This window comes from Eschrichtius robustus, chromosome 4, assembly GCF_028021215.1.
Source record: "Eschrichtius robustus isolate mEscRob2 chromosome 4, mEscRob2.pri, whole genome shotgun sequence".
NCBI classification, from domain to species: domain Eukaryota; kingdom Metazoa; phylum Chordata; class Mammalia; order Artiodactyla; family Eschrichtiidae; genus Eschrichtius; species Eschrichtius robustus.
Genome location: NC_090827.1, coordinates 150170229 through 150198214, shown reverse-complemented (window position 1 = coordinate 150198214; position 27986 = coordinate 150170229). Strand labels below are relative to the sequence as shown.

The 27986-nt window shown below is 55.3% G+C and overlaps 1 protein-coding gene across 1 annotated transcript; it reads right to left on the bottom strand.

The window, feature by feature from the left end:
• Positions 1 to 4457: 4457 nt before the first annotated feature.
• On the bottom strand, positions 4458 to 18260 carry LRPAP1 (LDL receptor related protein associated protein 1). Its single transcript, XM_068543503.1, has 8 exons — positions 17997 to 18260; positions 12976 to 13120; positions 11207 to 11331; positions 10814 to 10934; positions 10298 to 10456; positions 8983 to 9065; positions 7677 to 7853; positions 4458 to 4880 (listed from the first exon to the last, which is right to left on the bottom strand). The coding sequence occupies exons 1-8, from the start codon at positions 18207 to 18209 to the stop codon at positions 4818 to 4820; spliced, it is 1086 nt and encodes a 361-aa protein (XP_068399604.1). The 5' UTR covers positions 18210 to 18260; the 3' UTR covers positions 4458 to 4817.
• Positions 18261 to 27986: the final 9726 nt, after the last annotated feature.

Here is a 27986-nt window from a genome sequence, read left to right as displayed (position 1 = left end):
AGGCTGGGGGGCCTCCAGTGCTGTGCTGGGTTTAGCGTCTTAATTCTGGAATATCAGTGTCAGACAGAACGCCTTATTATTGTTTTACTGAGGTTTAACTGACAGATTGTATTAGTTTCAGGTGTACAGCGTCACGGTTCTATATTTGTACATACAGTGAAATGATCACCACAGTAAGTCTCGTGAACATCCACCACCTCACAGAGTTACGGGATGTGAACTCTGAGGACCAGCTTCCCATCAGCTGTCAGGACACACTACAGTATTGTTACTAGAGTTGCCGTGTTGTGCATTACATCCTGTGACTTTTAGTCTATAATCGCAAGTTTGTGCCTTTTGACCCCCTTCATCGCATCATGCACTCCCTACCTTCCGCCTCTGGCAACCACACGTCTCTTCTCTGTATCAGTTCGGTTTTTTTTTTTTTTTTTTAAGTTTCCAGATACATGTGAGATCATATATTCGTCTTTCTGTCTTATTTCACTTAGCACAATGCCCTCTAGGTACATCCACATTGTCACAAATGGCAGGGTTCCATTTTTTTAATGGCTGAGTAACATTCCATTGTATGTATGTACCACATCTTCTATCCATTCATCCATCGATGGGCGCTTCGGTTGCTTCTATATCTTGGCAATTGTAAATAATGCTGGGATGAACACAGGGGTGTAGATATCTTTCTGAGTTAGTGTTTTCATTTCCTTCAGATAAATACCCAGAAGTGAAACTGCTGGATCATATGGTAGTTCTATTTTTAATTTTTTGAGGAATCTCCACAGTTTTCCACAGTGGCTGCACCCATTTACATTCCCACCAACAGTGCACAAGGGTTCTCTTTCTCCACGTCCTAGTCAACATTCGTTATCTGTTGTCTTTTTAATAATAGTCATTCTAATATGTGTGAGGTGATGTCCCTCTGTGGTCGATTTGCATTTCCCTAATGACTAGTGACGATGGAATTCCCTGGTGGTCCAGTGGTTAGGACTCTGTGCTTCCACTGCAGGGGGCACGGGTTCAATCCCTGGTCAGGGAACTAAGATCCCGCATGCCTCGAGGTGTGACCAAAAATAGAAAAACCAACAAAAACCAAAAAAACAATGATTAGTGATGTTGAGCACCTTTTCACGTATCTGTGGGCCATTTGTATGTCTTTTTTGGGAAAATGTCTATTCAGGTCCTCTGTCCATTTGTAACTGGATTGTTTGGTTTTTTGCTACTGAGTTATATGAGTTCTTTATATATTTTGGATATTAACCCCTTATCGGCTATGTGGTTTACAAATATTTTCTCCCATTCCATAGGTTGCCTTTTCATTTTGTTGATGGTTTCCTTTGCTGTGTAGAAACTTTTTAGTTTGATGTAGTTCCACTTATTTATTTTTGCTTTTGTTGCCTTTGCTTTTGGTGTCAGATCCAAAAAATCATCGCCAAGACCAATGTCAGGGAGCTTATTACTGTTTTCTTTTAGTTTTATGGTTTCAAGTCTTACGTTTTTTAATCCATTGAGTTAATTTTTGTACATGGTGTAAGATAGTGGTCCAGTTTTCCCAACACCATTTATTGAAGAGACTGTCCTTTCCCCATTGTATATTCTTGGCTCCTCTGTCGTAAATTAACTGACCACATAAGTGGGGGTTTATTTCTGGTCTATTCTGTTCCATTGATCTATGTGTCTGTTTTATGCCAATACCATATTGTTTTGATTACTGTAGGTTTGTAATATGGTTTGAAATCACAGAGCATGAAGCCTCCAACTTTGTCTTTCTTTCTCAAGATTGACTTGGCAATTTGGGGTCTTTTGTGGTTCCATAAAGAGTTTAGGATTGTTTGTTCTGTTTCTGTGAAAAACGTCATTGGAAGTTTTAGAGGATTGCACTGAATCTATAGATTGCTTTGGGTAGTATGGGCATTTAAACAATATTAATTCTTCCAATCCATGAGCATGGAGTATCTTTCCATTTATTTGTGTCTTCCTCAGTTTCTTTCATCAGTGTCTTACAGTTTTCAGTGTACAGGACTTTCACCTCCTTGGTTAAACTTATTCCTAGGTATTTTATTCTCTTTGATGCAATTATAAATGGGACTGTTTTCTTCATTTCTCTTTCTGGTAGTTTACTTTCACTGTATATAGAAACACAACAGATTTCTGTATATTAATTTTGTACCCTGCAACTTTACTGAATTCCTTTATCAGTTCTAGCAGTTTTTTGATGTAGTCTTTAGTTTTTTCTATGTATAATTTCATGTCATCTGCAAGAAGTGTTTTACTTCTTCCTTTCCAATTTGGATGCCTTTTCTTTCTTTTTCTTGCCTAATTGCTGTGGCTAGGACTGTCAATAGTATGTTGAATAGAAGTGGTGAGAGTGGGTATCCTTGTCTTGTTCCTGATTTTAGAGCAAAAGCTTTCAGCTTTTCACTGCTGAGTATGACGTTAGCTGTGGGCTTTATTATATTGAGGACATCTTATCTTGAAAAAACGCATTAGAAATAACTGCCCATCAACAGGGACCTTGTTAAAGCACCTGAGAGAAACCCAGGGGAGGAAAGTGAGGTGCTTGGGAGGCAGCAGCTCCACCCCCCAACGAATGTTCACCACAGCCATTTCTAACTGATGTTACGTACAAAACTGAAAACGACTCAAGTGTCCATCAACAGCAGAATGGAGTAAAAACAAAGTGTGATACACCCCCATAACGGAATACTACGTAGCAACGAAAAGGAACAAATTTCTGCTAGACATTGTTGAACCTCACCAGCACATCTACTGGAAGCCAGACAACATACACACACACACACAAAACAGACACACCGACAGACACAGACACATCCCCCCACTATAACTGCATGTTTATGAAGTTTGAACAGGGAAATCCAACCTTACTAAAAGAGAGTGGTTTCTTAGTCCACCTGGACCACTGTAACAGGAAACCATAGACTGGGGGCTTAAACAGCATACGTTTACTTTCACAGAAGTCCAGGATCATGCTGTGGAGACTTGGTATCTGGTAGGGCCAGCTTCCTGGTTCTTGCTGTGTCCTCACAGTGGAAGGGGGTGAGGAAGTCCTGGGGTCTCTCTTATAAGGGCACTGATCCTCTTCATGAGGACTCCAATCTCATGACCTAATCACCTCCCAAAGGCCCCATCTCCTGGTACCATCACCTTGGGGATTAGGTTCCAATATACAGATTTAGAAACATGCACAAGTGGTTAGCTCTAGGAAGGAGGAGTGCTGGGGAAGGGGGTCCTGGGGAGGCCGGGGCCCTGCACTTCTTGGGCAGGGGTGGGGCCCCAGCACTTGTGTGAGAGCTCACTGAGCCTCAGGCATATGTCTGTGCCCTCACACGAACACCCCTTTACTTCGAAGTGATCGTTTAGAAGCTACGATCAAACAATGCAGCCACTGCCCTTGAATTGGGGGGTTTCTGCCTCACCCATCTCCTCCGGGGCCAGAGCGACGACAAACCACAGTAAAGGCCCCTCCATTTCCCTTGCACACGTCTGAAGCCAGGAGTTGCCTCTAGGCTGTCGGCTCCTCCGAGGGTAAACCGAGTCGACGGTCACCCCCTGTTCGCCTCCACGTCCTGGGCCAACTTTGCACCACCCCCAAGCGTGAGCCTGAGGGCTGGGCCGTGCGTGCACATGCGGGACCCAGTGCCCGAGCATGTGGCTGAGAGCTCTGAGCTCCCAGGAGCAGCCTGAAAGCCCCGCACTGAGTCCTCCCTTGGGCCCGACAGGTGTCTCAGTGCAGTCGCCCCGGCCCGGCCCGAAGCCTGGCCAGGGCTGTGAGGGACCCGGTCGGGCCAGTGGCAGACATGACATGAAGGCCCAGGGTAGGGCCACCTCCTGTGTTGGACAGGCCTGGCGCCGGGCCAAGCGGCCCACGAAGGAACAAGGCTGCACCCAAGCCGCCTGTCATGGGGCCACCTCCCCACTCGTGTTCACGGTGCCCTGACATAGGCCTGGCGCGTTACCCTTGGCTTTTCTTGTAAGAACAGCTAACGGGTATCTGCACTTGGCGGGCCCCAGTGCTGAAGCTGAGATCAGACGTGGCCAAGACGGGAACACAGCGCCCGGTGGATCCTCTTGGAACCACGCGTGCTGTGGACCCGACCCTGACCTGGGTCCTCTCGCTGGACATGGAGCCCCATGGGCTGTCAGGCTCTTCCCAACCCTGACCTGCAGGCACGGGAGGCTCAGGTCAGAGGCCAGGACACCACCCCCTCTGCCCTGCCGTCTCTACCGCGTAACTAAAGCGCTAGACCAGGGAGGGCCCAGCCCAGCCCACCAGCCCCTCCTCCATCTCATGCCACAGAGATTGGGGGGTGGGGCTGGGGGCGGAAGAGGGGCCTTGGAGCTGGCACAGTGGCCTGGAGCCGCTCACCTCACCTGAGACTGAAGTCCCCTGGCCCAGCAGACACAGTGAGATGGGACCCAGTGACGCCTCAATGACCTCAAGGTTTAATTAAATACTGCAATATATTTGTAAAGACTTCTGTACATAGTATTTCCAGTGGCAGATTTTTAAGATTTTGATGCAAACTGTGACCTTGTAGCATAGGGAACCACCACTCCACGGGCAGCTGGGAATTGCGTTCTCAACCGAGGTGACGGCTGGCTGTGTTGAGGGCACGGGCCGCCAGCCGGGGGTGGGCGGGGCGGGATCATGGAGCTCCTCCTCCCGGCCCGCGGCACTATCCTTCCCACTCAGGCCCCTCGTGGCCAGTCCCCATCGCGCCTTCCCTGAGGTTCTGCTGGTGACAAGCCACCCCTGAGCACCCAGGCCCATCTTCAGCAGCCGCCGGCCAGGCTCCGGGGCCTCAGAGCTCATTGTGGCGAGCCCTGGAGATACGGCTGGACAGGTCCTGCAGATGCTTCTTTACCTGCAGGAACAGCACAGGTGAACCAGTTAGCAGATCTGCTCATGACCCAAGATACGCAGCCTGTCGCTGAGAACTCCTCAGCTCGGTGATCCTGCTGTCCAAGTACCCACCCATCTAGAACGGATCATAAATAAATCATAAAGGCAGCTCACTAACCGCAAACAGCCCGCAAGGAACATTATGAACGGCTAGAAGCAGAAGAGCGACGAACAGCGCTGCTTCCGCTCTCCACCCCCCTCATCCTCATTTCTGCTTTCATTGATTTGGGCCCTTTCTCGTTTGCTTCTTGATGAGTCTGGATAAACGTTTATCAGTTTGTTTATCTTTCCAAAGAACCAGCTCTTAGTTTCATTGATCTTTTCTATTTTTCTTTCTTTTTTTTAGTCTTTATTTCTGTTCTGATCTTCCTGATTCCTTTCCTTCTACTAACTTTGGGTTTTGTCTGTTCTTTTTCTAATTCAACTGTAAGGTTAGGCTGTTTATTTGAGATTCTTACTTCTTGAGGTAGATCTGCATTGCAATAAACTTCCCTCTTTTTTTGCTGTGTCCTCTAGGTTTGGGAAAGTTGTCTTTTTGCTTGTCTTCAGGTATTTTTAAATTTCTTCCTTCATTTCTTCAGCAACCCACTGATTGTTTAGTAGCATACTGTTTAGCCTCTATGTGTTTGTGGTTTTTGGAGTTTTTTTTTTCTTGTAGTTTATTTCTAGTCTCAAGCTGTTGTGTTTGGAAAAGATGCTTGATATGATTTTCTTAAATTTACTGAGACTTGTTCTGTGGCCCAGCATGTGATCTGTCCTGGAGAATGTTCTGTATGCACTTGAGAAGGATGTGTATTCTGCTTTTGGATGGCATGCTCAATCTATAGCATTCATCTGGTCTAATGCGTTGCTTAAGGCCTGTGTTTCCTTACTGATTTTCTATCTGGATGATCTGTCCATTGATGTAAGGGGGGTGGTAAAGTCCCCCACTATTACTGTTACCATCAATTTCTCCCTTTATGTCTGTTCATATTTGCTTTATGTGTTTAGTTGCTCCTATGTTGGGTGCATTTAAACAATTGTTACGTCTTCTTCTTGGATTGAACCCATTATGTAATGTCTACCTTTGTCTCCTGTTACAGTCTTTGTTTTCAAGTCTATTTTGTCTGGTGAGTACTGCTGTCCCAGCTTTGATTTCCATTTGCGTGCAATACCTTTTTCCACCCGCTCACTTTCAGTCTGCATGCCTCTAGGTCTGAGGCGAGGCTCCTGTCGGCAGCACATGCACGGGGCTCACAGAGGAGACGTCCTACAAGGCCCAGCACCGTGGTCCCCTCCGGTCACCAGGGCTTCATGCTCCGGGCGTGACCCCGTGGGCTGCGGGGGGCCTGTGTGTCGTGGCGGGCTGCCTACGGTACCACGTCATTTCAAAAGCAGCAAATGAAGACCCCGACTCGTCCGCGGCTCCTGCCAGCTTGTCCTCGTCACATGATGGTGGGCGCTGCCGCCGCAGCAGTCCAAGGGCCTGGGCTCTGCTCTCTGTTCCTAGTTCACAAGAGCCCCGCAGGCTGGTGCTGCCGGCCTTCTGCGCAGGAGCCTGGGCCGGGCGGGGACCTGGGGAGGTCTCCTCTGGCAGCCCCGGTGCTCACAGCACGTCAAGAGTCCCTTCTCCACGGTCGGGCCAGGAGCACTGGCTCCCTCTTCATCCCCGCTGCAGAGTCCGTCACGGTGTCACCTGCAGGTGGACGCCCCACGAGGGGTGCCTGACTTCCCCCTGCTCGGCTCTGCCAAACACAGGAAAGAATCCACACACTCCCTTCCTTCTTGGTACTTTGGTCTTCTTTCACTTTTTAAGTTTCGTTTATTTTTGAATAGATAACACATCCCTGTGCAAAAGGCACAAAGGAGGCTCCCTCCAGGGCCCAGCTCCTCCGTTTTGAGTTTCCTGGGCATCTGTGGCGACGTACCATGCTCGTGCTGCTGGCTCTGCGGAGGGTCCACACCGCCCACCCCTCCTTTTCTCACTTAACCTAAACCAGAGGCTCTGCTGCAGATAGGCCCTCACGTCTTAGTGCCTGGATTTGTGGGTTCACCATGAATGACCAGGGGAGGGCGGGCAGCGGCACCGCTAAGTCAGGTGTCTCCCAGCGAGGGGTGCTTCAGTCTTGATGTCCTGCACACCTGAGCACTGTCTGGGGTTCACACGTCACCCCATAATGGAGCCAGCGCCCCCATTTGGGGTATTTGCAAGCCCCACTGAGCCGCATGTGAGGAGCGCCCCGCACGGGACCCCTGCCGCTGCTCCGGAGCCGAGTATGGTCTCCTCGCGCCCCAGGCCGAACGCTTGGGAAACCGCTGGCTCCCGTGTCCACTCAGGAGCCTCCAAAGCCACGTGGGCAGCTCGCAGGAGCGCAGGACCTTCAGAACCAGTGACAGGCCACATATTTTGGGGGCCAGGATGCCAGTGGTGCGGCTGGAAGAGCCCGGCTCCAGCCCCGGCTGTCCGCCCGCCCGCCCGCCTCGCGCGTGCACACCTCTTCACTGCTCGCCTGGTTCAGAGCGCGGCCCTAAACAGACCCAGAGGCAGGTGGGGGTGGGAAGGCCTGGGCAGTCCCTGTCCCGCCCCCTGCAGCTGACCACTGCGTGGCCGCTGCCCCCACCGAGCTCCGCGAGGGCGAGACAGCCCCCTCCCCTCTGCAGAGGGGGAGCCGAGGCCCAGGGAGGGGAGGCCGGGGGGCCTGGAGGCCGGCGCGCTGGCGCTGACGGAACTGTCATGTGCCCGCTCCCGCGGAGGCCTGGCTGGCGGCCGCACACCCACCTTGTAGCCCAGCTCCTTGGTCTTCTCCTCCAACATGGCGTACCGTTCCTTGTTCCGGCTCACGTGCTCCTGGTCCCCAAAGCTCTCCACGTGTTTCAGTTTCTGATGGGAAATTTCCAGCTGCTTCTGGTAGTGGTTGTGCTTTTCAATTTTGGCTTCAAAGTGCTTAAGCTCTTCCTAGGATAATGTTTAAACAACTGAATTACCCCAACGTGCTCTTACTACCACCCTAGGGTCCGTGATGGAACTTCACGGCTGCTTCAGGAGAACACCCAGGGCAGGTGGCTGCACGCTTGGGGCCGGGGCTCCCCCGCCCTGAAGACTGCACACCCTGCGCCCATTCCCCGTGCAGCCCGCCTGGGACAGCTCCGGGGGCTGAGCGGGACGGCAGGCTCCGCCCTCCCGGCTGCCACGCGATCATGAAGCAGCACACATGGGAATCAGGTGAGCAGCCCTTCTCTCTAAAGGGACCCACGAGAACCTGACGGCCTTCAGGGGCCAAGGGTTGCAACCCTATACGCTCCCTCCCCACTCCCACTGACCCCTCACCCTCTAAATGAATGGCACCTGCCAGGCATTTGGTTCCCTCTGGCCCTGACCCCATATCCAGCCTGACATGTGGCGCTTGAGCCCTGGGCACCACTGCACTGTCCCCCGTCCTCTCTGTTCCCCAGGCCTCCAGGCTCCCCCCACCCCAGCGCAGGTGGGCCTCCAGGCCCGACCCCTACACCCCTCCAGCGCCCCGCAGGGGTGCCTCCAGGCCCATGTCAAGACACCTCCTGAACATGTCAGCGATCTTAACTCCCCAGGCCCCGGGCAGGCTCCCCTCTCCCTGCACTCCTATCCAAGGAGACGGAGGCTTCACACCCACGGGCCTGTGCCCTTCCTTGATCCCTGACCCCCTGACCTGTGGCAGCTTTGCCACAGCAGAACCCACCTGGAGGCAATGCCCAGGTGACCCAAAGACCCTTCCTCCCTCCGGGCCCAGCACCGCGGCCCCGCAGGGTCCTACTGGCTCCTCCTCCAAATCCCTCTCAATTCGCTCGTCCCACAAGCCCCGGCCTCACGCCCAGTGCACCCAAAACTGAGCAGATGCCCTGAAGCCACACTTGTCTGTTCACTGGAGGCCAGCTTTGTCCCACACGGGTTGCCAACCAGGGCGGCGGAGGGACACAGAGGGCAAGGAGAGAGAATGTTCCCGTGAAAACGCTGATCTGCTAGGACTAAAGAAGAGGACCTTCCCCACATTATCAGAGAGTCCACTGGGAGAGATGCCGCCAGACCCCGTGGCCGAGGCCGTCCCTACCCGAAAGGCCTCCAGCTCCTTCTCGGTGAAGTTGGCCGACTGGGCCATGTCCCACAGGTCCAGCACCCGAGGCTCCTCAAACCCTGCGAAGGAGCAAAGGCAGGCTCGGAGACCTGCACGGCGGCAGCCCGGGACGCCCGGGGCCACACAGGCCGCCTGCACAGTGCACGGTGCTTGTGCACAAGCGCCCTCTGGAAGCAGACCAAGCACTCCTTCCATGCACGTTCGGTCTGCGGATCCCGGGACCCGCTGAGGGGGCCTCGGCGATGCCCTCCCAGCCCCTGGTCGAGCCGCTGCTGCCTGGGGCACGGGAGCACTTGCGCGAGCCAGCAGGTGGAACGTTGGGGGGGGTGCGGTTCAGACTGTGGGTACCCCTACCCGCAGCTCCAGGCTGAGGCTCAGGCACTGCCTGCCCCTGTAGCTCTGAAGCAAAGTAAACCAAATGGAAGGGACCCTGTGACTTCAGCCACCCCTCCTGCGAGCACGGGGCGAGGGTGTGGGCTTGTCACCCGCCTCCCTCCCACGGCGGCCTGCCCGGCGGTCATCTCACCAGCTGTCCCACCTCCCCAGCGGCAGACCCTTCCCACTGCCCGGGGCCCTGGGGCACTGCTGGAGGGACTTGGCAGGCCAGCAGCAGGGGCCGGCTGGATGCAGACCCGGGAGGGGAGGGGCCGAGGCACAGCATCAGCTGCCCGGCTCCTCTGCACGGCCAGGCCCTTGGGGTCCCTGCTCCCTGGCATTTCAGCAGATCAGCACAGCGGGTCCACACGGCAGTCTGGTCCCCTCACCATGGCGGGCGAGCGAGCCCAGCAGGGCAGAGTCGTGCCCCGGGGCACCCGGGCCATGGGGAGGGGCAGGGAGCCCACCTCGCGTCCCCGCTGCACCCCCGTGTCGAGAGCAGCACCCACCACATGGCCAGTGCTCGGGAAACAGGCCGGAGAAGGAACGGATGGGTGACAGAAGACGGTACAAGAGCGCCTGGCCGACTTCCTGCAAGCCCGCACCAGGCTTGAGCCGCGGGCTCCCGCAGGAGACGCGCGCACAGGCCTGGGCCATCCTCCGGGGGGCGGCACCCAGCGAGGAGCTCCGGCCTCGGCCCCCGAGCAGCGAGCCGTCTGCACGGGAGCAGAGCAGCCATCCCAGCGCGCGGGGCCGCGGGCCACCGTGAGGGTCAAAGGACGCTGTGGGGCTAGAAATAAAGGTGCGTGCACCTTCCAGGAGAGAGCGAGCAGCCCAGGTGTGGCCCTGGGGGCGGAGGGGCTGGAGGGGCTCCGCGGCCGTCACCCGGGTGCCGGGCAGCGGGGCGTGGGCTCACCGGCCTGGTCGCCGTAGCCCTGGAGGCTGACCCTCCGCAGGCGGTCGAAGCCCTGGCTGATGTCCCGCAGCTTGTCCTTCAGCTCGGCGTGGCCCACCTGCAGCGCGTCCTCCTTGGCGCGGCTCACGTCCACGGGGCTGATGACGTTTTCATGGATTTCTGCGGAGCCAGAGGCAGGAGGCCATGAGGGCCGGCCCTGGGCCGCCCGCGGAGCTCCGTCTAGATGTCGTGGAGCGCCGCAGCCCCAGCCCCGCTGCCTCTCTCGGGGCGGGTCCCGAGCCCCCCACAAGTCCCCCTGAAGTCACGCCGGTGGTGACAGGAGCGGTGGCCTGTGGCACCGCACAACAGTTTCGTCTGAACCCACGCCCACAGACGTGCGTAGGCACCCCGACGGGCTCCTAAACGCTGAGATTCCTGCTCGGAAAGCTGGGAGGCTTGACAGCATGGCACTGCCCCCAGCCCCCCAGCAGCTCTGTTCTGGAACACTCTGGAGCCAGGGCCGCTTGCGGGGAGCACCTTCGGTCCTGCTCAGGGTCTCCAGCAGGACGTTGTACTCCTGGACCTTCTCCTTGTGATGCTGGAGCTCCCGCCACAGCTTGTCCAGTTCTTCACTGGAGAACTTCCCAGAGGTCTTCGCCTGGAAGGAAAGCCACCTCCAGTGAACACCCCCGTGGGCCGTGCTCACCTGTCCACACCTCGGGGTGCACCCTGCCAGCCATGCCCACCTGGGGTTAGTTACGCGGGTGCCCCTGTGGATCACTCCCGCAGGCCAGGCAGGACCCTTGCTCCTGGGTGGAGTGCTCAGGCCCAGGTCTCGGCCTTTACCCCCCTTCGCTAGGGGACGCGGGGGGCAGGAAACCAAAAGCCAAGGCCCGACGCCTCCAAGGCGGATGGCAGCGCCGAGGGTACCTTGTGCCACAGCTTCTCCAGCCGGGGGTCCTCCAGGCTGTGGTCGGCGGGGCCGTGGCTGATCAAGTTGCTGCTCACAGCCCGGGCGTCCTTCCTCCCGTCCAGACCGTACTTGGCCAGGATGACTAGGAGAGTGCGGGAGGGGGTCGAGGCCGTGGTCTGGGGGCCGCCCCTTCCTCCACCCGCCCAGCTCTCCTGCCCACTCAGGACCCAGCGAAGGAGCGTGAACAAACCCGGGGTCCCGCTCCGCCAACCCCCCCCAGCCCACACTGGCGGCCTCGGGGCTCCCGCCGCACGCTTCCGGCCGACCCCTCCGTCCCCCGACCCGCGGTGGAGAGCGCGGCGCGGCAGGATGGACTCAGCATCCCCGGCACAGCCTGTAGGACCAGCTTCACAGGCTTGCAAAACCAAAACCCGCAGCCCGTTCCTGTCGTGGGGCGAACTCCAGCGAGGGCGGGAGAGGACGACAGTCCACCGAATGGACGGGGCGGTGGCCAGGGGAAGCTCTTGTATGGCCCAAGTCATGTTTTTATTTGCAGAAAAGATTTTCTACAAGGAGAAACCTCAGCGTCGGCAGCTTCCGGTGAAAAGTTAACAGCGGTAGCCAGGAGGGGAACACTGGCTCCAGCCTGCTGCTGGCCGGTCACCGTGGGGCGGCGACCAGGTGTCGTCTGTCAGTAGTGCCACGACACAGCGCCGCCCGGGGGCCTGCGTCTCAGCACCATCATCACCAACACGACGCGGCGGGTGCCTCGTGGACCCGGAAGCAGGGCTCCTCAGCGGGGGCGGGCTGCTGGGTCTGCCCTGGAGGACGCCCCTCCCAGCATCTCCTCCCGCCCCGCCCGCCCTGCTCTGAAGGAACGGCGTCCTTCCTCCCGTCTGCAGACAGTCCCCACTGTCTCCTCCAGGCCACATGCGGGCCCCTCTGGATCCGGGCTTCCCTTTCCCCTGTGCTCGATCCCTGAGGTCCTCATCCGAGCAGTGGCCCACCTGACCCCTGACCCCCAGCACCTCCTCTGACAAGCGCTGGACACGAGTGGTCCCCACGGGGGCCCCGCGGCCCACCTGCGCAACCTCCACACCCAGCTCCTCGCCCCGGGGCCCACCCTCAGCTGAGCCAGCCCAGGGAGCGCCCTGCTCAGCCTGACCTCGCCTCCTGGGGCTTCACTTCCCTGTCTACACTGCCTGTGCCTCAGAACTCACCCTGCCCAGAAGCTCAGCCCACTGGAAGCCTTGAGAGTGAGCTGTGATGAGTGAGTGTTCCTGGTGTCCACCCTGCGGCGCGGGCATCACGGGGAGGGAGCTGACCTCCGGCCGCCTCTCCCTGCCCCCCACCCTCCTCCATCTCCCAGCCCCGGGCCACCTGGACGCACCGGGAGCCCTAGATGCAGGGTGGGCCACAGGGGCCACAAGGCTCGGACCGGCGAGGGCCGTGCTCTTGACGTGGCCAGACCCTGGGAACAGCCCCGCTTCCTCGTCCAGGTGACCGTGGGCATCTGGCCATCCCAGGTGCCTCCCTGGACCAAGCAGCCCTGGTTGCTTGTGTGCTAACGCGGCCAGACGTCCTCGCCCTGGCCCTCCCTCCCACGTGCCAAGAGCCCGCACGGGACAGCCTGGCAGCTGTGCCTGCCCGCGGCTGAGGGTCACCTTGCCAGGGCCAGGCTCACGAGGACAGCCCCGACTCTCGTCTTGCCCACAAACCAAGTCAGAGTAAGAAGCTGGGGCCCGAGCCTGGGTGACCGCTGCCCTTGGACTGAGAAGAGACATACCGTTGAGACTGCGGGCAAGCTTTGCCTCTTTCTCTCCATCTTCATCCAGGCCTTCAGCCTTCAATTTCTTCCACTTGAACTCGTCCCGTTCTTGTATCTTCAGATCAGCATGGAGCTCGGACAACTTCAAAGGAGGAAGATCAAGCTGCGGGAGAAAAGAGGACACGTGATCCCCAGCTGAACGATGACCAGCGACAGCCCGGGAGACACTGACCTCGGAGGGCAGACGCCAGAGACGGGGAGGCGGAGCCAGGGTCCCAGGTGGCCAAAATCCTGCATGTGCTCCCGCACGAGAACCTCAAAGGGACCTCTGCCCGCAGCGTGAAGACCACCAGCCCTTACACCCCGAGGCCGCTCTCCAGCCTCGTCAGATCCCAAGTCCCCAGGGAGCCGCCCGCCACCAGCGGCCTGAGTGTGCAGGTGCTGGTGGCCCAGGGGCTCCTGTCGCAGGACGCCTCACCTTCCCAGCCGGGGCCCTGGGGAGGCTGCGAGTGCGGGGCTCCCCCCAGGTAGCCCTTGGGCGCATCGGCTCCCCGGATGGCCGTGCCACCCCAGGCAGGCGCTCCCCGCAGATGACAGGACAGTGGGCGAGGGCGCTGGGACCTGACCCCTGCACGCTTTCCTGGCTGTCCACCTCCCCAGGCGCCAACGTCCGGGCCGGAGCCCCGAGCTGCAGACTGGTGCCCAGCAGCGTCCGAGGCTCTGCGTCTCACAAGGGTGAGCCGTGATCTGGTGCCAGCCTTCCTCTGAAACGTGGAGGCCCGCGGGCTCAGGCTGGAGGCGCCCCGGGCGACAGTGGTGCCCCCAACGGCAGGCACGGAGCCCAGGCAAAAAAGGCCACTCTCCGGACCCTCCTAACCTCCTTAACTTGAAGTTAAATGTTAATGGCTCCCGTGAAAAGAACCGGTTAATAGACACCAAATGCAAAGCAGGCTCTGTCAAATATTAAAGCGGAGTAAATCACCTAAACCCATGAGACAAGCAGCTGGGCAGGAGGAATCCGCTCTCAGCGGCGGGCCAGGCCCGCATCCTGGACGCCCTCGGCCCAAGGCTCAGGGTGAGCACAGCGCCCTCCACGGAGCTGCTCTCAGCCCGGGGCCTCACGAGCCCAGCACCTTCTCCTCTGCCTCTGCAACTTTCACAATCACCCTGCAGGCTGCTCGGGTAAACTGAGGCCCAGGGAGGTTAAGAACTGGCCCAGGACACACAGCGAAATGTCACTGGGTACTTTATCCTTTCTGCTGCTACCGTAAATGGGATTGTTTCATTAATTTCCTTTTCAGAGCGTTTGATGCTGGTGTACAGAAATGCAACCGAGGCTTGTATATGTTGATTCCGTATCCTGTAACCGCGGTGACTTTGTTAACTAGATCTAAGTTATTTCGTGAAGTCTTTAGGATTTTCTGCATATAAGATCACGTCATCTGCAAACAGATACTTTTACCTCTTCCTTTCTGATTTGGATGACTGTCATTTCTTTTTTCTTCCCTAGCTGTTCTGACTAGAACTTCCACTACTACGTTGAATAGAAGTAATGACCTGATTTTTTAAAAAACAGGTGAAGACCTTGAATAAATATTGCTCCAAACACAACATACAAATGGCCAACAGGTACATGGAAATGCTCCACGTCACGAATCATCGGGGAAATGCAAATCCAACCCCAATGAGGTACCGCCTCACACCCATTAGGATGGTTACTATGGGAAACAAACAGAAAACAACAACTGTTGGTGAGGATGGGAAGAAAAGGGAACCCTCGTGCACTGCTGGTAGGAATGCAAACTGGTGCCGTCACTGTGGAGAACAGTACGGAGGTGCCTCAAAAATGAAGACGGGAACGATCAATACACTGTGATCCAGCAATCCCACGTCTGGGTATTTATCTGAAGGAACTGAAATCAGGACCTTGAAGAAAGATCTGTGGTCCCATGCTCACTGCAGCACTATTCACAACAGCCAAGAGGGGGTGGAAGGTGCGGGTCAAAGGGCACAAAGTCAGTTATGCAGCGTAAGTCCCGAGGCTCAGTGCACAGCGCAACACTGTCCGCTATTTACATAGCGTACTTATTATTTAAAAATTCGCCAAGAGGGTAGATCTTACCTTAAGTTCTTATCTCTCTCACACACACACACACACACACACACACACACACACACACACACAAACTAGAGGGCGGGAGGATACTATGGGAGGTGACAGGTGTGGGTGTGTTTACGGCACAGATGGCGGTGCTGGTTTCAGGGATGTACACTTAACCTCCAAACTCATTAAATACGTACAGCTTTTTGGAGGTCAACCATACCTCAAAAAAATGGTAAAAAACCAAACCAAAACAAAACAAAAAAACCGAAACAAGTCCCTGGGAACCAGCGTCCACGCAAGCCTCGGCCTCCAGCCACAGCTCTGCACTCTGAGCTGAAAGCCCCCTTGCTCACAGCGTCCCTAAGTCCGCGAAGCAGCCCCGAGGCCAGAACACAGCCCTGCCTGCCTCTGAGCTGCTGTAGGGACAGGAGTGCCGGGTGTACAGGTGACTCCTGGTCGCTCGGCCGGCCCTCCCTGAGTCCTCCCCGGAGCAGAGGATGTGGTGCCTGGGTGCAGAGAACAAGGCCGCACACAGGGACAGCGGGGTTGAGACATAATTCACACACAGACAGACAGACAGACACACGCACACGCGCGTGCACGCGCACGGCAACCCCGGGAGGGAGACGCCATCCAGACATCTCCACAGGGGCACCCCTCGGGACGACTTCCCATGGCTTCACCCACCCCCCAGAGCTCCAAGGACGGCTCCGGCCGCTCCCTGCTCAGGAGCCTTGCAACACCCCAGGAGAGGTCACAAGACCCATGAAGCTCTGGAAGTAACCCTGTGCCTGCCGTCTGGCCCACAGCTCTTCTAAAGCGCTTGGATCAAGAGGAACTGCACAATTTCACAGCAAGTCAAGACTGGAGATGCTGGGCTGTGATGAAGCAACACCAGTAGTTCCCTGAACTGGTCTCAGGATGGGGAGGCCCCCTACCATGGCATCTGTGGGCCAAGGCGGGACTTGCCCCCCACCCCCGTAGAAGGTGGGCTGGAAAGAGAGGGCGAGGCGGGCGCCTTCATCAGACTCCTCTCCCTCACCCTGGGTACACCCTAGGCGTGACATACTATGAAATTGTTTCATATTTAGAAAACAAAGAAACACTTGATGTTTTCAGAGAGCACGTGTCCAAGGCTGAGAACCCTGGCACAGGTGTGCCGGGCGCCCCTCACCGCCCTGGGCACCGGCCCTGAGCAGCGCGAGTGCCCACCCCGGCCCGGCCCGGCTTGAGGACTGCACAGCTCGCCTCCCGGGACCAGCTCCGCCGCCGCCCTTGAAGCTTCTCAGCCTAGAGGGCCCGGGACAGGCCAGCTTGTATTCCGTGGGTCTGCCTACCCGCGCGAGGCGTCCGATGTGAGGAGGGACCCGGAAAATGCCACCAGGCATGGACTCCGCCCTGGAAGGTCTGCACATTTCGTTCAGAAGAGACTTGTACGTGCAATTGTAGAATTCAGGGCCAAGGGGCCCAGAAAGGTCATCCAGTTCAAGGCCTGTCCGTCCAAGCCTGGGGCAGCGTTGGGGTTCCTGGAGAACCAAGTCAGACTCTCTCGGACAGATGTGACCTGAGGCTGCCCAGGTCAACAGCAGACTGAGCATGGGGGGGTGGCGGGTTCAGGCGGGTGCAACTCGAGGGCAGGTGACAGCCAGGAGGTGTGAAGAGGCTGCCCAGGCTGGCAGATGCAAAGCAGCATCTGGACGGACAAGGCGGGGCTGACCAGGACAGCCCTGCAAGCAGAAGGGCTCGATGCAGGTTCCTGGACACAAGATCCCCTTCCTCCAGGAAGCCCCCCCTGCTTCTCCAGCCCAGAGTGCTCTCTCTCACCCGGGCAGGCTGCACACACACAGTGGGCCCTGACAGCTGGGCCCCCGGCAGAATCCTCAGGGCCACTGGCCTGGGAACAGCGCTGGGCCTGGGGGCATCCACCCGCCCCTGCCTGCCCTGCAATCTCCCTGCCACATCCCTTCCCCAGCCTTTGCCCCTCCCCCCGCCTTTCTTTCCCGCCGGTTTCTCCTCTCTTCCAAAACTTAGTCCTTACTTTGTTTTACTCTCCTTCTCATGGACTCAGGAATGCTTAAAACTGGAAGACTGGATCTAAAGAAGACGCTGAGGCCCACAGGGTTGGGGGGGGTTTGTAAATGGCCATTTCACTAAAAACAAACCCCACCTAACAAAGGAGGGGCCGTTATGTTAACGAGGAGGCCGCTGGTCCAGGTCACACCCCAAGCAGCAAGCTGTAGTCCCAATTCTACCCCCAGGCGGAGTGACCTTGGAGGCGCCCTTTGCCCTCTGGGCTTAGTTGCTTTCTTCTCTAAAATGAGAAGAGTCGGTCGGATTTAGTTCACTAGCGTCTTAAGTTTCAGGTGTTCTCCTCTCACCTCACCATCTCCCCTCAGCCGATTTCACAAGAACTGGCTTGCTTCTAGGATTTCTGCTGTCCTTGGGCTTGCTTCATGCTCAGTATCCCCTGTTTTTCTTGTTTCTCCATACAGAGAAATACAATGTAGGAGAAAAGGCAAAAACCTGCAAGGCAGGAGACCTGGGTCTGCCTGCAGCGGGGGGAACTCGGCCTCAGCTGCAAAGCTGCCAGTTCAAACTGGCGGGGCAGCCCTTCTGCCCAGGCACCGAGGCCTCCCCAGCCCTCGCCTGTCATCACCAGGCCAGGGTCCCTCTTCCCGGAGGCGCAAGGCAAGGGGTACCCACACCTACATCTGCGGGCGGGTCTGAGGCTGTTAAAGGCTCAAAGGCCCCGGCCCCGTAGACCCCCAAAGTTAGAGGAGATCCGGGCCCCGGGGACCCCAGGATTAGAAGAGACCCCGGTCCGGGCTCCGCTGATCCCAGTATTAAAGGAAGCCCCTGCACCGCGGACCCCCGAAACTAGAGAAAGCTCCGGCCCCGCGGACCCCCGAGGTAGAGGGGCCCGGCCGCCGCTCACCCGCTGGGCCTTCTCCCACAGCTGGTTCAGCTTCTCCATGCGGAACTCCCCCCCGGGCTCGCGCTTCGAGGAAGGCTCGGGCTCATTCTTCTCCCGCGAGTACTTGCCGCCGTGGCCCGCCGCCGGCCACGGCCCGAGGAGCAGCAGCAGCAGTAGTAGTAGCGGCGGCGGCCGGAGCTCGCGCAGCCCGGTTCGAACCACCCGCGACGCCATCTTCCTCCTCCGGACGCGGAGACCCCGAGAGCTGCGGGAGGGAAAAGGCCCTAGCCCGGCCCCGCCCACCAGGCCCCGCCCCGCCCCAAGGCCCCGCCGCGCTGCCTCCTGGGAGTTGTAGTCTCTCCCCGCGCGGCCGGTCTAAGAGAGGCGGCCGGCGGACTACAAGGCCCGGGGAGCCCTGCGGAGGCACGGGGGCGTTTCCTAGGCAACCACGCCGCGGCCTCCTGACGCCGGGCGCCGCCGAGTGCGGCTAGGGCTGCCTTAGCTGGGGTTGCGGGGTTGCTGCGGACTTGGTGGAGAAAAGAGTCCCGACCCCGCAGCCCGGATTGACCAGAGCGCCCTTTTCCTTCGACTCCGTAGAAAGAGTAAACAGTTCAGAAATCGGGAGCGTGTCTGCTGCACCTTAGATTGTTTCTGTGTCATCTGCCTTGGTCTTGAGCCTTCCTTGTCATTATGGTCTCTGGAAGGTGGCCTCTGCTCGGCACTCCAGCGTCAGTGTCTCTGTCAGGAACCCTAGACCCACCCAGCCCACTCCTTCACTTGTCAGAGGAAAACAGCGGAGGCACAGGGAGCCCCAGGGGTCCTGGGCCTTCTCGCTCCCGTCCCGCCGAAGCTTTCCCCATGACCCAGGGAGCGCTGTCACCCCAACACTTGTCTTTGAACTGCATCCCGCTTATCTTCCATGCACTTGTTCTGTATTAGAGAGACTTGTGTACCTGTTTCCTTTCTTCCCACCTGCTGTTGTCTAGTAAATCGAGCAAAATTGAACGCAGCCAATTTGATGGGGCAAGTGAGCCGGTCAGTGCTCTGGGGGAAGAGCAGGAAACAGGGAAAGAGTGAGAAGCAGATTGCTGCCCTCTAGTAGCTTATAGGGTCGGGTAGAGGCACCCCTTAGGTGCTTTGATGGTTCGAGAAGGGACAGGGTGAGTCCATCTGGTAAGGACGCTGGACTGTGCCTGGGAGGGAGTGCAGGCAGATGGGGGACAAGGGAGTCCCCAAAGAGAGAGAACCAGGCATAGCTTTCTTGACATAAGAGAAGCCACTTTAGGTGTAGGCCATGTTGTAATCTAAGCCTGGCCACAATGCTTGCCTTTGCAAAAGAACAGGTCTCAGTAGTTAATGATTTTAAGGAAACAAAAGAATGTAAGAGCAAACAGCTATTACCAGGCCAGGAAAATAATTCAACCGTATCGGAGATACTAAATCAGTCATAAAGACTCCCAGTTCTGTTTCAAAGGTAAAGATTAGTCTGATACGTATTCTCGAGCTGTTTTACAGGGTCCAAACCTCCTCGGACAATCGACCACCAGACTAACTGGAGCCAGAGAATGGACGATACTGATCTTTGCCGGCTTCAATCAACTAAGACCTGGACTGTCAACCTAGGATGACTCTTGCCCCAGTTCTATGCTAAATTCCTCCTGCACAAGCCCCCTCATGAATATGCATGTTCCCTTAGCTTAAAGCTTCCCCAATTTTGCTGTTCAGGGCGACACTGTTTTGGGAAGTAGCCTCGATGTTCTCCTTACTTACTGCAAGTAATAAATCCTTCTCCCACTTCTTGACTTGACTGTGTGTTTTGGCTTGACACCCACTAAGAGGCAAACCCAGTTTTTAGGTAACAGGAGAGCATTCCAAGTGGAGGGTCGATGAGGGCAAAGGAAGGGAGTGGAGAAAACCTGGGCGCCTTGGGAGGAATTGTTTTTTTTTTTTTTTTGGCCGTGCTGCGCCGGCTTGCGGGATCTTAGATCTTAGTTTCCCGACCCAGGATTGAACCTGTGCCCCCTACAGTGGAAGTGTTGGGTCTTAACCATTGGACAACCAGGGAAGTCCCAGGAATTGATATTTAGTTACTTTTTTTTTAATTGAAGTATAGTTGATTTATAACGTTGTGTTAGTTTCAGGTGTACAGCAAAGTGTTTTAGTTTTATATATATATGTGTGTATATATATATATATATATATATATATATATATATATATTCTTTTCCAGATTCTTTTCCATTATAGGTTATTACAAGATATTGACTATAGTTCCCTGTGCTATACAGTAGGTCTTTGTTGTTTATGTACTTTATATACAGTAGTGTATAACTGTTAATCCCAAACTCCCAATTTATCCCTCCCCCCTCTTTCCCCTTTGGTAACCATAAGTTCATTTTCCATGTCTGTGAGTCTATTTCTGTTTTGTAAATAAGTACATTTGTATCATTTAAATTTTTTTTAAATTTTTATTATTTTTTAAAAAAATTTTATTTATTTATTTGGTTGCACTGGGTCTTAGTTGCAGCAGGCGGGCTCCTTAGTTGTGGCATGCAAACTCTTAGTTGCCCCGTGGCATGTGGGATCTAGTTCCCTGACCAGGGATTGAACCCGGGCCCCGTGCACTGGGAGCTCGGAGTCTTAACCACTGCGCCACCAGGGAAGTCCCTGTATCATTTTTTTTTTAGATTCCACATATAAGTAATATCATATGATATTTGTCTTTCTCTGTCTTATTTCACTTAGTTTGATAATCTCTAGGCCCACCCATGTTGCTGCAAATGGCATTATTTCAGTCTTTTTCTCAGCTGAGTATGATATTTAGTTACTTTTAAATCGTAGCCTGTGTTATTCCAGAAAAGGGTTTAAGGTGCCTGGAATTAAGGTGATGTGCTGTCCTTCCTGCCTCATGTCCAGTATCTTGAGAGCCATTGTTTCATATATTTTATCCAGTTTTTTAGTTGTTTCAGGCAAAAGGGTAAATTCAGTCCCTGTTACTCCATCTTAGTCAGAAGCACAAGTTCCCAGCTGCTTGGCTATTAACAGTTAATGCACTTATCCTGTTTATTAGTTACATTAGGCTAACTACTATAACAAAATACGTACAACAAAATGCATAAAGGCCCCCAGGGGAGAGATGTTTCTTCTTCCTCGTGTTCAAATCTGAAAGGCAGACGCTCCTAATCAGCAGGCAGTCCAGGTGGTGATGCAGGGACCCAGCCTGCCCCATCTTCAATGCAGGACTTCCAAGATGCCTTCCCTCTGGCAGAAGAGGGCAGAGCACGGGTGTGTGTCTTGTCACCGTTCTTCCAATCGGGTGCCCACATTTTTAAACACTCCTCGGTGTGCGTTCTACATGTCAAAATAGGAACTCTTCTTTTCAGTGAGTGAATTGCACTCAGAGCAGGCCTGGCACTGAGCAGGTGCTCCAGGTGAGGCCCGTCTCTGCCCCTCGGCTTATCTCCCAAGGTTGGACGTTGGTTTTCAGTAGCTGCCGACTTGACCTCTTCTTCCTCAATTCAGGGCGCCCACCCTGCCCGGCCCAGGCTGGGTGCTGAGGACTCCACGTGGAGCAGAAACCCCTCCCTGCCTGCTGTGAGGGCGCAGGTGCGTCCATCCACAGACAGACACAGCGCTGGGGGAGCCCTCGACCTGTGTCGCAGGAATTGGCTGCATCCATTGCCTGCTGAGGCAAAGGGAGGCTGTGCTTGGGGGCCGCCTCCCTGAGCAAAGCAAAGCGCTCACCTCGGGGGCCATGGCGTCCGGGCTGGGTCAGCTTCCAGGAGCGAGAGTGTTTAAGGGCCGGCTGACTTATAGCTGTTGGAGACTTGCCTCGTCCTGCTGCTTCTCCCTCTGTATGTCACGTTCAAGTCTCCCAGGCCAGCCTTGCCTGTGCGGCTCTGTACATCCCTTCTCTGACCCTTCCCCCATGGCCCCCTGACCCCCCAAACGCTCCAGCTGTGCCCTTCTGAGCCACGACACCGCCATATCCCAGACCTTTGGTCTGAACCTTGACCTCGCTCTAACTGAAAATGGGTGCTCCCGTCCTTCAAAGACAGCATCCCTCTTTAACTCTCTCCCCTTATCATCCTCAGTGATTTCAATTTCCAGGTGGGTGATCCATCCACCTGCTCTCCTCTGATGAACTTGACCTCCAACCTACCCCAGCCACCTACTCCTATGGCCAGACCACTTTGTGACCCATTACGTGAACTCTACCTGCCTCCTGAACACGGTTCCAAGCACCCACGCAGCAATCACGCCACCTGTGTTTCCAGTAGACCCTCCAGTGCCCTGCCCCAAGAATCCTTCAGCCGCTGGGATTTATAATCTGCTGACCTGGTAACATTTTTACTGTTCATCACCGTCTCTTGTCCTCCTTCTCCCCTGCCAGCTATTATGGCGGGTACCCAACAGTTTTGGCAACAATTGCCGGTTCCCTCAAATCTTCTCTTCATCACACCAATAACTCCAGTTGTCCTCACGGGATGTGGGCCACGAGCCAGCCTTTCTTCTGTGTCTTTGTCTTGTGCTTCTGTCCATGTCTTCTTCCCTCCTGGACCATATGTTCTCTGAGAGCAGTGACTGTGTTTCCTGCATCCTTGTCTCCAGCACAGGGCTGGGCTCAGAGTTGATGCTCAAAGAAGGTGTGTGGAATGGATGGATAGATGGATAGATGATGGATGTATGAATAGATGGATGGGTAGATGTGTAAGTGGATGGAGGGATGGAAGGATGGATGATGGATGGATGGATGGAGGGATGGATGGATGGAGGGATGGGTGGATGGATGGAGGGATGGATGGATGGAGGGATGGGTGGATGGATGGAGGGATGGATGGATGGAGGGATGGGTGGATGGATGGAGGGGTGGGTGGATGGATGGATGGATGTGTGGATGGACGGAAGGATGTGTGGATGGAGGGAGGCATGATGAATTCTTCCCTTGTTCCCAGACTGGTCCTAGAATACGCTGCCTTTTCTTCAAAACAAGATGTCACAAAGCCCTTGGTGATGATGGGCAAAGGAATAGATGGTGAAGGTCTCGTACCCACTTCAGATCCAGAACAGTCCTGGGGGAGACATCAAACATCAGGATGTGCTGGCTGATGAAGGGGGCTGGGGCTGGGGGTTGGGGGAGAGAAGGCAGCCCAAAACTTCTTCCAGGCTCCAGACAGCTCCCCACTCCCCTCTGCCCCCCAGTGTTTCTTTTTTTCAATTTCTTAATTTTTAATTTATTTTTATTTTTGGGCTGTGTTGGGTCTTTGTTGCTGCCTGCCGGCTTTTCTCTAGTTGCGACGAGAGGAGGGGCTACTCTTCCTTGCGGTGCGCGGGCTCCTCATTGTGGCAGCTTCTCTTGTTGCGGAGCATGGACTCTAGCAGGCGGGCTTCAGTACTTGCAGCGCACGGGCTCAGTAGTTGCGGCCCCCCAGCTCTAGGGCACGCGGGCTTCAGTAGCTGTGGCTCGTGGGCTTAGTGGCTCCGCGGCATGTAGGATCTTCCCGGACCAGGGCTCGAACCCGTGTCCCCTGCATTGGCAGGAGGATTCTCAACCACTGAGCCACCAGGGAAGTCCCCCCACCCCCAGTGTTTCTGCAGACTCTGGCATCCTGGTCCCAAGGGGATGGGGGCTGGCCTGAAACCTCTCCCACCCAGGTGTGTACTGTGGTGAGGACATGGGGACCCCTCCCCTGCTTTCTCCCACCCGCTGCTCCCGTGCCCTTTGCTCTCCCTGGGGTCTCCTGCGCCGGCAGCCCCGGGAAGCACCTCACCTGGGTGCCTAGATCATCGCTCAGCACTGCACCCCTGCATGAGGATGATTAACTTGTCCGTTATCAACTCCTACTTAGTGGTTCCGACATGAAACTCCCACCAGGCTGAAACTCGGCAAGGAAAAGCATTTTAAAAAGTTGACGTTTCTGTAAGAGTTCATCCTCCTCCGCGCTCCAGCCTCCCCCAAAGAGACGTGCACTCAGGTGCTGTTTGTGTGAATCCAACTTTGCAATGCCCGCTGAGGTGCAGTTAAATTGGCTCTGGGCCCAGCCCCTCGCCGTGGCCAGGACTCTGCCTCGAGACGTGTGCTTAGTGCCCCTGGCACTGCCCCCCGCCGCCTCCCCCCGGCCACCTGAGCACTTCCCTAAGTGGCCCAGTTCCCAGGGCCCCATCTCAATGGGTGGTTGCACTTGGGGGGGGGGGGAAAGGACACCTTTTCTGATGACAAGAGTGACAGGTGCGTGACTCGAGAAGGTCACACGCTTCTGGGACTGCAGCAGCCACCTGATGGGGACAGCACAGCTGGGCCTCCTGCCCTCAAGAGAGGGAGTGAGGGCCTCTATGCCTAGCGAGGGTTGTGTGGGTGCCCCGCTTTCTGCTAGGAAGTGTCCCGTAAACACCCCCATTTACAGAGGAGAAAATTACGGTTTGGCGTGGTGAGGTCACTTGTCCAAGGTCAGACAGCTAGAAAGTGGCAGAGCCAGGATTCGAACTCATGTCGGCTGATCTAGCCCAGGACACAATGATTCTCCTTCCTCTCATCCTGCCCTCCGACCCCTAAGGTCAACTGCTATGGTATTTGTCATAAAGCCAGAGGTTCATTCGTCCACTAAGCAAGTACTGTTGAGCCCTCACCGTGGGTCAGGGGCTGTTTTGGGGGCTGGGGACACAGTGGCAAACAAACAACTAGAGTCTCTGCCTTTGGGAGGTGTGAGGGCGTGCCCCTTCTAGGGCAGGTGTGTGCAGTACTCTGCTGAGCGGTCACCAGGAGGTGCTGACAATGAGCTGTCCCATCGCTGAGTGACCCGGCCTCCCTGAGCGTGGATCCTAGACCAGGCGTTAGGAGAGTGCGTTTTCCACTCAAGACTTGATTCCTGCCGCCCAGGAGGCACTGTGCGACATGTGGGACCTTAGCTCCCCACCAGGGATGGAACCCATGCCCCCTGCAGGGGAAGCGCGGAAGCGCCAGGGAAGTCCCACGAAAGTGATTTCTAAACCGCCATGGTGACGCGCCCTGGAGCCCCTCCTGCCCAGGCAGGTGCGATGCTGGCCCCTGCCAGGTTAAACCACCCGGCACGAGTGAGCCCGGGGACCCCTCCCTCCCCAGACTTCCTCCTCCTTAGCGGTAAGGTAATCGCTCTCCTATGTTTACTGTCATCAGTCCCTTGCATTTCTTTACAACACTGATCGCGTCCCTAAACGATAGGGTTTGGTTTGCACTTTGTACGCGTGGACTCACACCTCGTGTATTCCTCCGCCAATGTCACGACCTACCCCGTTGGCGAGACGCGTCCCTGCCCCGAGGAGCTCTGTTTCCTGCATGCTCAGGGCTGCAGGCAGGCGTCTCAGGAGTACGCCACACCCCCTTCATCCAGTCCAGTGATGACGGCCCCCTGGCTGGTTCCTGGTCTCTGGCGACTGTCAACAAGGCTGCTGAGAGCAGGTGCGCAAGCTTGCATTCCGTGGAGTATTTGCCCAGGAGCGGAATTGCTGGGTCCCCTGGCTTGCGTGTCCGCAGCTTGGACAGCCAAGCCCACCCTGTTCCCTCCGTGGCCACAGGCACCTGTGTGCCCACGGGCAGGGCGTAGCTGTGACAGGCTCCCTGCCTGGGTTCTCTAACAGCATCTTCCTGACTGTTAAGGCACTTCTCCGTCTGTATCAGTTCCTCCTTTGTGAAGCCCCCCGAAGCTCTTTATATAACCTAGACACTCGCGCTTTGTCATTTTGTGTGTTGCAAATGTCTTCTCCCATCCTGCGGCTCGGTTTTATTCTTTTACAGGCGTCTTTTGATGTACAGGCAGCTTAATATACCTGAAATTATCAACATTTTCCTTTGATTGTTACCGCTTTTTGTGTCTTTCTTAAGGGAGCTTTTCCAACTTCAAGGTCATGAACACATTCCGTATTATCTTCCAAAGGCTTTGTAGCTTTGCCTTTCACGTTGGAGTCTTTACTCCACCTGGGATTGATTTTTGAGGATGGCTTTAGGTAGGAGCACACCGCCCCCCAACCCCTACCAGCTTTGTCTTAAATCAAATGTCCGCATAGACAAGGGTCTGTTTTGGGGGTCTTTATTCTGTCCCACTTGTTTCTTAGTCTTCCCTGTGCCAACCCCACACCATCTTGATGATGAAGGGCCATCACGTGCCCTGATGTCTGGTACAGCAAGACCCCACCTCTTATCACTTGGTGTTTCAGCCATGCTTGTGTCTTGCAAACGTCACCTTCGTCCACCATCTGCTGGCTGCCCTCCCTCCCTCCCGCCCACCCCCAGCATCCCAGTGCCCCTCACCTGCCCTGCTCTTCGTGTCCCCAAAGCAAACATCTACTATCTGGTCACACCGGGAAATTCGCCGACGTGCTGTGTTGAATGACAGTTCCGTTGGAACGCAAGCTGCATGAGGCAGGACATTTGCTGATTTGGTTCTGTTGTCTCCCAAGTGGCAGGGCCAGTAAACACGTGTTGAATTGAATCTGTGTTTCCATGTTAATCTTGGAATCAGTATTTTAAGTTCCACAAAAACTTGGTTGGGATTTGGATAGAAATTTCTTTGGTTCTATAAATCAATATGGTAAGAATGAATGAATTTGGAGAGGATCTATATTGAGCTGTCCAATCCATGAACATGCTTATCTCCATTTATTTAGACCTTTTTTTTTTAATGTGTCTGACAGTGTCTTAGAATCTTCCTTATAGTGATCTGCTACATTATGCCTAGACTTTAGATATTTTTGATGCTGTTATAAATAATGTCTAATTATGAAATTTTATTTTTCCAACATTGTTGCTAGTATACAGAAGTAAAGTTGAATATGGCACATAGATTTTGGGTCCAACGACTTTGCTGAACTCTCTATTCATTATCCTAATTTCTCTGAAGATTTTTCAGATTCTCTTGTGCATGCGACCGCGTCACCTGTGAATAAAGACAGTTCTGTTTCTTTCTTTACAAACTTGACCTGACTCACCGTGCCGCCCGCCACATCCAGGCTGACATTGAACAGCGGTACCAATGGGAACCTTTGTTTCCTTGCTGATCTCAAAGGGACAGCTTTCAACATTTCCCCATTAACTCGAGGTTTTAGGTAGACAGCCTTTATCAGATTAACAGGGTTGCCTTCTCTGGAGCAGCTAACATGCTTTCTTAAGAACAGAAATAGAATTTTATCGAATTCTTCTGCATCTGTTGAGATGCTCACCTGCATTGTGTCTTTTATTTATTTATTTAATAAATATTTACTTTTGGCTGTGTTGGGTCTTCGTTTCTGTGTGAGGGCTTTCTCTATTTGCGGCAAGCGGGGGCCACTCTTCATCGCGGTGCGCGGGCCTCTCACTATCGCGGCCTCTCTTGTTGTGGAGCATAGGCTCCAGACGCGCAGGCTCAGTAGTTGTGGCTCACGGGCCTAGTTGCTCCGCGGCATGTTGGATCCTCCCAGACCAGGGCTCGAACCCGTGTCCCCTGCATTAGCAGGCAGATTCTCAACCACTGCGCCACCAGGGAAGCCCTGCATTGTGTCTTTAACGTGTTAATGTGTGAACTGTCTTCGGGTGCCTGAGAGAACCTGCGGTTTTGGGAAGAGGAGCACAGTTTATTCAGGGGAAGTGGGGGAGCCAGAGGAATAAGCACCCCCAGCTCACCCTCCTCCCGCTGTCGGGCCCCCTGCCAGCTCCTCCCTTTTTTTAAAAAAAAATATTTATTTATTTATTTTTGGCTGCGTTGGGTCTTCGTTGCTGTGCGCAGGCTTTCTCTGGTTGCGGCGAGCAGGGGTTACTCTTCGTTGCGGTGTGCGGGCTTCTCACTGCGGTGGCTTCTCTTGTTGCGGAGCACGGGCTCTAGGCGTGTGGGCTTCAGTAGTTGTGGCGCACGGGCTTAGTTGCTCCGCGGCATGTGGGATCTTCCCGGACCAGGGCTCGAACCCGTGTCCCCTGCATTGGTAGGCGGATTCTTAACCACTGTGCCACCAGGGAAGTCCCAGCTCTTCCCTTGATTGGTGTTTTCCTAGTATCTGTGTTTATCT

Excerpts from the sequence above, each read along its gene's own strand:
- LRPAP1 (XM_068543503.1), bottom strand. The coding sequence starts at position 18,209 with ATGGCGTCGCGGGTGGTTCGAACCGGGCTGCGCGAGCTCCGGCCGCCG. Across the intron at positions 11,332-12,975 it reads GCTTGCCCGCAGTCTCAACG|TCATCCTGGCCAAGTACGGT; the intron begins GTATGTCTCTTC and ends GCACTCTCCTAG. Across the intron at positions 9,066-10,297 it reads GGGCTACGGCGACCAGGCCG|GGTTTGAGGAGCCTCGGGTG; the intron begins GTGAGCCCACGC and ends GCTCCTTCGCAG.